This window comes from Zingiber officinale, chromosome 8B, assembly GCF_018446385.1.
Source record: "Zingiber officinale cultivar Zhangliang chromosome 8B, Zo_v1.1, whole genome shotgun sequence".
Taxonomy (NCBI): Eukaryota; Viridiplantae; Streptophyta; class Magnoliopsida; order Zingiberales; family Zingiberaceae; genus Zingiber; species Zingiber officinale.
This window is the reverse complement of record NC_056001.1, coordinates 40,024,498-40,033,283: the sequence shown is the minus strand read 5'-3', so window position 1 is coordinate 40,033,283 and position 8,786 is coordinate 40,024,498. Positions and strand designations below refer to the sequence as shown.

Genomic DNA, 8,786 nt, shown 5'->3' with positions numbered 1-8,786 from the left:
TTTATTTGTGCGCTTCATTGCTGTAAGAGGCTTCTCCACCTGAAGGAGATATTCTAGTGCGATTCTTTCCTTGGATTAACAACCTCTCCGGTTGTAACCAAGTAAACATCTTGTGCCTCTTCTTTTCTGTTTATTACTTTCTGTTTATTTTTATGCAAGTGTTAGTTTAAGAAGTCGAGAAGGGTTTGCTTTTTATTTTCAGGCTATTCAACCCCCCCTTCTAGTTGACCACCACGATCCAACACTCTGCTTAGGCGTTGCTCGCCTCGGTCCGGATCTTCCACTCCGACTCCGCTCACTTGGGTGATTTTAGCCAACCGAAATAAGGCTCACCCGAACCCAATTTCGGCCTTCTCGAGCAACCTTCCGCTCCGGCTTCTCTTCCCTCGGAAACGTCGCGTGCTTCCTTCTCGTCCGCTCGCGTACTCTTCCGCAACACCTCGTACCTCAGACGCACCGAACCCGTCGGCTCTCTCCCATGCCGTCCTTCTTGCTAGTTGCGTCTTTTGCTCGACTCTCTGTGCTCCTATGCTCCTGCACACTTAGACACAATGTTAAAATACCACAGAACCTAACTTACTTGTCAATTACATCAAAACAAACTTGGGGTTCCAACAAGCGCCTTCCATGAACAGTCCGAAGACGCCTTTAAAGGCTTGAAGGTGCCTTCAGTGAACAATATCATCCTAAAGTAACCATTTGTAAAATTTTATCCACTTGAAGGCGCCTTGAACCCTTTTGAAGGCGCCTTCCATCTACAGATAGAATTTTTTAGGGGTTATAAAAAGTCTTCTGAAGCTAGAAATATTCAACAACTCTTGTAATCATTTCCTAGCTTATTTCTAAGCATTGAAAGAGTGTAAGAGGCTTCTCTGCCTTCAATGAAGGAGACTTTTTGAGTACTTTCTGTTGGGACCTTGACGTCCGGGGGGGGAGGAGGGTGAATAGCGTCTCACTCAAAACATTGCTTCCTATAATTGTTAGTATGCAGCGGAATACAAAACAACCTAACAAATAGATAGACAAAGTCAATGACATATTGATTTAACGTGGTTCGTAGATAAAGCCCCTACTCCATGGCTATCAGTAAAGTGGACGATCCCGATCTGTCGGTGGATGACTCCTCGGAAAACCTCCGACTAGCTCACGTAGCTCCTTGTGAGTGGAGAAAGCTCACCACAACTCGCACAAGCACGCTTGGAATGCTAGGGCACTTGGAAGACTACTAATAGGGGTTAACCATCTCTATTTCATCAATTTTGCCCAAGCACCCCGAGCTCTATTAAATAGAGCTTGAGAGGAAAACACCAAGCTATTTTTCCTCCACCAGTCGACTGGTCCTAAGTGGAATTCGACCGTTATAGGTCAACGGCTCGATACAAGTCGACTGATGGAAGTATCGATCAACTGCTCCACATAGGTTGAGCGAACAGAGGCATTCTGTTCGCTACCAGTCGACAAATGAAAATATCAGTTGACTGTTACAATAACTGCTACAGTATTGCTGTAGTAATTGCTACAGTAAAACCCTAAATGTAGGATTTTAACCTCCGAATGCATTCACTTAGCACTCGTCCTTGCTCGACCAACCTAGATCTAGCCTCCTCCATCTGCTTTGCATCTTTCGGATGCTTCCTCATCTTTTACGCCTTGCCTTTAAGAGCTTCCTTTGGCTTTGTCATTGTTGTCAGGTCTTCCTTTGTCAAGAGGTCGCACCTTCGGAACTTCAACATTTGTCAAGTCACACTTGGACTTACGTTGCTAAGACTACATACTTGGACTTACACCGCCAAGACTCCTCTTGGACTTTTCTCCTTTGCCAAGATCTCACTTGAACTTTCCTTATTGTACTTATATCCTACACAGTAACAATGCATATCAAAATATAACAATAAATCTAACTTAAACTTTATTCAAATATTAAAACTTATGGTACCTAGATTGCTCAAACACTTTCATTTACCTTGTATTAACAACCAAATAGGTTATCACTAAATAAATTTTTATTCTCTTTTATTTTTAATTGTTTAATTTTTTTTATAATTATGCTATTAATCCAAGTTGAAAGACTAGAAAAGATTAATTTTTATTATGTAAACAATTTACCGTCTTATATCGGTCCCGCTACGTCAATTGTTTCCATATAATTTTATAACATAAATGTATAGACAATTGTTTAATTTAGTAATAAGCGAATTGCATTTAATAAACTTTTTAGAGTGTGAATTTGGATGATAGTAGTAGTATTTTTTTTTTGAAAAAAAACTTCGTTAATTTAGTATTTTTTTTACTAAGATTTAACCTATTAGCATCCCCTTTTCCACGTGATATGTGAAGACGTTTGAAGCCCCAACGGTCGAATTGTTCCATCCATATTCCCACGACCAACGGTCACTACCCCCTCTTAACTCATTCCCTCATCTCCTTGCTCTACTTCGTCGCGGTGCCACCGCCACCTCCAGCGCTATAGCTGCTTCCGTGCCCCAACTTCTCTGCTTCTTCTGAGAGACATGGTGAAGGAGCGGGTGATCACGGTGGAGTACTTGGAGCCGTCCATGTCGCTCGAGCTCCTCGGCAAGTTCCCAGACAACGCTGCCTTGGGCTTCGACTACTCCCAGAGTGGCATTTGGTCTCCCCTGCTCCCCCGCGGACGCCATGCCCCTGCTTCCCTCCTCCGCAGCCAGGTCCGCAAGAAACTCTTATACGGATCTCCGATGACCATCCGGAAAGTGAAGGCAAAGTTTTCTAACAAGAAGAAGAAGCAGAGTGCTAACGGGAAGAACCTGGACTTCACTCAGATTCCTTCCCCTAAACTTGTATGCCCATTCTGGAATTCAGTTTGCTGGAAGAGAGTGCTGAGAGCAGCAGCCAAACGTTTCAAAATTCCTGGGAAATCGCCATTGCAGATGGTGCCGCCTACCTCATGAAGGATTTGAGAAGTATCTTCTTCTTTAATCTAATTTTTACGTCTTATTTGTGTTTTTGTCGATCCAATTCTGCTGGAACATCCATTTGTCTTCACTGTAAGAGCAATATCACCTACCATCTCTGAACAAATTGACAGATTTTCAGTACGATCATACACGTCACACATGAAGAACAATGATGATGTGCCCAAACTGCAATTTGTCTAATTTAGGTGTGAAGGAGAGAAAAGGTTGATCGATGATGATGCTTTTAGGTTCAATATAAAGGAATCAAATGCTTTGTGTTTTAGAAAATGGAAGGAAGAATAAAGTGTGGTGCTACCTGTCGCAAAAGCCGCTTTAGTTTGGATGAATTCTAATCACATTTAACTGGATTTTAGCGTGCTGATGGATGATTATTTAAAACTGTCCCAAGTCAACGACGTCAACCATAAGAAAGATTGTCCATTTTAGTGGATTATGTTCTTGCTTTTCTACTTTTTCTTTATTGGGTGCCATTAGCACTGTTAGCCAACTGTTCGTCTGCAGTGGAAGGATTATTATTTCAACTCAAACTGTAGATTATTATTTGTTTGCTGATTATTTCAAAGTTTCATCAGCAATCTCTATTTATTCTCTAAATATGCATTTGATATATTTGTAGGTTCGGAAAAAATTTATACTACCAAAATTCAAAATGACAATAATGATATTGGGACCGGCTCACCTTTTTCCTATTGTTGATTATACCTTACCTTTTCCTCTTCATGTTAAAGATGTTGAATGTATAGAATTGATCATTCACACTTGAAAGAGTCTCTCCACCAAACCTTTTTTTTACTGAATGACGCATCTACACTTGGTCTTACGAGGGCAAAGTGGATGGTCCTATGTATTTTTAGATGGATGCATATGTTTAAGAGGTATAAATAACATAAATTAATATACACATATTACTGCCATAGTTAGGTTGGAATCGTGAAAACAGACTTTTATAAAAAAGCAATAATATGAACAAAGAAAAATACAAGACAAAATTTACTTACGCATAAATGTTTAAGGATAGACATATAAATTCATCGTCCATCATTTTATTTTTTATAAGCTCCGTCATTTTATACGAGTATTTTTTTGAGATTCTTTACTTACACATATCATTTTTCTTTATAAAATACAAGACAAAATTACATACAATTGATCTGATTTTGAACTTTAGTGTATAAGACTGTCCTTCCCCAGAATCCCAAACTCTCTTATACCCGAGTACTAACTACCGAACAACATACATCCTATATATGGTCTGATACATGTATCCTAACTGATCCTGTCCGGAAACGAGAAGGTGGTTGATGCGCTTACTAATTGTAGACCGCGCTTCGCTCTACAAAACAAGAAACGTCAATGCGGAGGTAGGAAAGGGGTCCTCGACGTTGACCCTCCGAGCTCAAGTCAGTCATCGGAACTGTAGAAGAAAGTAGAGTAACAGTAGCACTAGTGCAAACAGTAAATAACGCGTATCTCCGTTGGTGCTTGGACCCCCTTTATATAAAGTCCTGGTGGGGGATGTGCACGTTTCTCGAGACATGGACACATTCTCCATTGTGTCCTATGAAAAGACCTGTCAGGAAAGTGTCTCTGACACTACCTTAACAGGGGCATGCATATCTCTGACAAGACAGTAGAAGATTCTGTCGTACAATCTGCCTGTTGACCATGCTTCGTGTCAATGACATTATCTCTCAAAAGGATATCGAGAGATATATATAACAATGGTACCCCGCTCGGCCGGGATAGGATAATGATTGTCCTGACCAGTCATTGTAGTCGACCTTCGCTCAGACAATGTAGGCGAGCCTTTTGACACCCTGGCATTGACCGACTTGACTTTGACCTCTACCTCGGCATTTAGCCCGCGTCGGACCCCCTTTATCGCCACATCACAAACTCCCCCTCAAGTCTAGTCGAATGAGGCTGCATGTCCGACTGACTAGACAAGTAGCGTCCTCGATGGCTTCTATGCTCGATCTGATCATCTATGCTCCTGAGTTTCTGATCAGATCACATGTCTTCTTCGTTCGGCTTCCTTTCGCTTGTTTGAGTTTGTAGCTACCGTTCAGATCATACCTTCCAAAGCAGATGGTGAATCGGTCGCTCGGCTGTGTGATAACCCACTCTCTATGTCGATCATGGGTGACAACACTTAGCGAAATTTCTCCTTTCCCTATGCTCTCTCGAATGAGCACCCTTTCATTAATGTCATCCAAATTTTTTGAAAATTGTGCAAATCTCTGATCATTATGGCCGAGCAGATGACCATACCTTTGAAATAAGCCTCATTAATGTCTTTCGATACCTGAATGTCACATGCCCCACTTTTGCCTCCGCACGTTTAACTTGATAAGCGGATATCCGCTAGTGATGTGACAGACGTCTTTTCAAATTCTACAGTCGGATCTTCTCCTAATTCTTCAAACCCTGGATCGGACGACTCAGGGCGATCGACCGCGAGGTTTAAACCTTACTTCGTGTTGTCGTCGTCTTCATTCCTTACGCTTTCGCCTTCGGCTCTTCTCTGCAACACTTCATCTCTTCTTCTTCTCCAGCGATCATTTTCTATAAGTGTTTTCGCTCTTTCCTCATCTGAATCTGTTTGTTGCTCCTTCTTGAATCCTTATATTTCGATGACAAGTTCTTCGCAACCCCCCGTCCCCGTCCACCGAGTCCAGGTTCGATGCGGAGAACATTGAAAATATGAAATCCGTCAACCATTTTCCCTCTAATTACCAAGTTGTCATTTTATCTACTTACGACCGGTCACACGAACCACCAGCGAGTTTTTTGTGTTTTTTTTTAAAGATCAATTCACCACCGTTCATCCCTTTTTTTTTTGCTGTTTGTAAATACTTTCATATTTCCCTTAATCAGCTATTGCCGAACTCCTTTAGACTGCTGTGTCTGGGCCTGCCCGAGTGGGTTCGATCTTTTTTGATAAAATGTCGTCCTCTAATGAGCATTGGAGGGAACACTACTTCTTTCTTCGTTTTCCTGAGCGGCCAGAATTCCCGACCAGTTGACAGATGGAAGTGATGAATCCTCCATCGCTCGAGAAGTACAAAAGTCGATCGAACTTTCTCCAAGCAGTTTCCTGTTTAGCCGGTTAGAAGTATCGTATTCACCAATTGCTGTTGGAGGGCATCCTTTACGTGTTCAGCTTGAGCCTGATCGTGGCTTCCATCCAGCCTAGGTATGCCCTTTCTTTATCTTTGAATCTAACTAATTTTGCCTTCTTTTTTGCAGCCCATATCATGTTGAGGGCACGTCTGGCCAGCAAGAGCAGGCTTGCAGACGCCGAGATCAACGCCGAAGTAGTGGTCGAACCGGAGAGTCGAGGCCTATAGACGGTCGGCTCCCACCAGGATCTACTCGGCAACACCGAAGGAATGCAAGTGCCGGCTAGCGAGGGTGGAAGAAGTCAAACTGCGGCTAGTGATGTAATGACCTCTCAAACAACCCTCGATGCTGTCGATCGTGATGGCTTCTGAGTCGACCACTTCCAGCGAACCCTAGCAATGACACAAGAGGCGCCGCGCGCAAGTGTCCTCCTGCTCTGCCACTTCCGCTCTACAGACTCCAACCCAAGCCGGTTCATGACCATCCTCCGAGTGGGGCAAGACATCCACGCCTGTTCTTCTCGAGCAAGGAGCCGCAACACTCCACATCTCACTGTCATCTGACTGGATACCGTCATTGTCCAGGCTACTGCTAGGGACAATTTATGCACCACCGGTCGCCTTCATGCAACCCCAATTCTTGTCGGCGGCCCAAGTGTCCCACATCCAACCGACCTCAATGCCCCAGTCTACTAGCAGAGCTACCTCGAAATCCTCTGGTCTGAGCGTCAAGAGACAAATAACGACAATTATGCATTTGCTGACCGAGGAGTGGCGCAGTCCGGACAACATTGAATCCCACACCCCCAAGCACCAAATACGGATCCAAGGGCCGCTCGTACAAATATGAGCCGATGTCCGAGCCCGTGCGACGGTCATCTCTCCCGGGGAGCTCGCGAACAACCATACCTAGATGTCCACTGGGGTATGTATGTTGCCTTTGTACTTACTTCTTTTTATCTGCTCGACCCTTTCTATTTTCCAATTGCTGCAGTACTGGGTTGAGAGTCTGGTCATGTGCTAGAGGCTTGCCTTTTTGGAACATGAAGTCCAGTAGCTGTATGCTCCAAGTGGCTAGTCAGCGGCTTCTAAGGCACGCTTGGAGTAGCTGACTAGCGAGGCAGCCCAACTAAAGGCCGATTTGCAAAAGAGTGCCGAGCTACTAGAGGCAGAGAGGGGCAGGAGCACCAAGCAGGCTTCAGAACTGGCAAGACTCAATAATCAGGCTAGCTATTTTGAGGTGAAGATCCTTTTAACCAATATCAAGAAGCTTTGAGCCATTGAGGGCATAGATATCAAGAACAAAGAGGCTCAGATCCTGACTCAAAATTTGAAGGAAGCAGAGACAACTCTGAAGCCGAGCGGGAGAGGCGATCAGCTGAGCAAGCAGCGACACAAGCACAAATCGCCACCAAGGATGCCAAGCTGGCTACTTTGAAGGCAGAGCTGGAGGCTTCCCGAATGGCATTGGAAGTTCATCAAGGCGCCGAGTCAAGCCGGTTCGAGATTCTGAAGCGAGACTACCTCCTCTCTGACCCTTTCAACAACCGTCTCACTAATCGGGTGCTCCGCCTCTTTAACCTCGCCATTGATGGGATGCTCGACCAATTAAAGGGCGGTGGCTATATCCCGACCGCATTGACCAACAAGGTCATCAGTTGGGACAAGCTGACCGAGTCGCTGCCCGATGATGTGTTGGACTACCTTTAGTGAACCGCCCCCTGCGAAGCTCGCCTCCTTTTGTACTGCCCTTTGCTAACTTGTAAAAATTTTCTAAGTTTTAATGCTTGATCACTCGTTCTACGTATCTTTGTTTATTTGATTATGTATTTCATCATGCATTGTCGTTCGACGTCTCTTTGCTTTGTTGGTTGTCACACTTATTCATGCATTCTTCGTCGCTCGGCTCGAGTAGGACTACGAACCACTTACCATGTTACAAAAACTTTCTAAGTGTGGTTCCATGTCGTCCCGATCGTTGATGTAACCAGTTGCTGGGATGTCCGAGCGATCACTTCAATGTTATCGAATATTTTAGTGAAAATTGTTGCTTCTTGGAGCAGCACGTTTTCTGGACAACCTTATTCTTGGCTTATATATTCGTTGATCCTCTTCATTTGTCGTAGACTTGGTTTTAGAGCCATCGATCGACTATTATTCGTTATAGACTTGGGTTTATTGCCACCGCTCGGCTGTTGAAGATGCAGACTTGGGTTTAAAGTTGTCACTCGACTGTTGACGAAGATCGGGGTTTAAAGTCGTAGCTCGACTATTAACGAAGACTGGGATTTAAAGTCGTCGCTCGACTGTTGACGAAGACTGAGGTTTAAAGTCTCCGCTCGACTGTTGACGAAGACTGAGGTTTAAAGTCGCCACTCGACTGTTGACGAAGATCGGGGTTTAAAGTCGCCGCTCGACTGTTAATGAAGATCGGGATTTAAAGTCGCTGCTCGACTGTTGACGAAGATAGGAGTTTAAAGTCGTCGCTCGACTGTTGACGAAGATAGGGGTTTAAAATTGTCGCTCGACTATTGACGAAGATCGGGATTTAAAGTCGCCACTCGATTGTAGACGAAGACAGGGGTTTAAAGTCGTCACTTGATTGTTGACGAAGATCGGGATTTAAAGTCATAGCTTGACTGTTGACGAAGATAAGGGTTTAAAGTCGGCACTCGACCGTTGACGAAGACGGGGGGGGTTTAAAGTCGTC

General features: G+C 44.0%; 1 protein-coding gene across 1 annotated transcript; it reads left to right on the top strand.

The window, feature by feature from the left end:
- Nucleotides 1-2,397: 2,397 nt before the first annotated feature.
- LOC122016343 lies at nt 2,398-3,620 on the top strand. The gene is made up of 2 exons (XM_042573607.1): nt 2,398-2,939; nt 3,065-3,620. Exon 1 carries the CDS (start codon nt 2,511-2,513, stop codon nt 2,925-2,927), a length of 417 nt encoding a protein of 138 aa, XP_042429541.1. The 5' UTR covers nt 2,398-2,510; the 3' UTR covers nt 2,928-2,939; nt 3,065-3,620.
- Nucleotides 3,621-8,786: the final 5,166 nt, after the last annotated feature.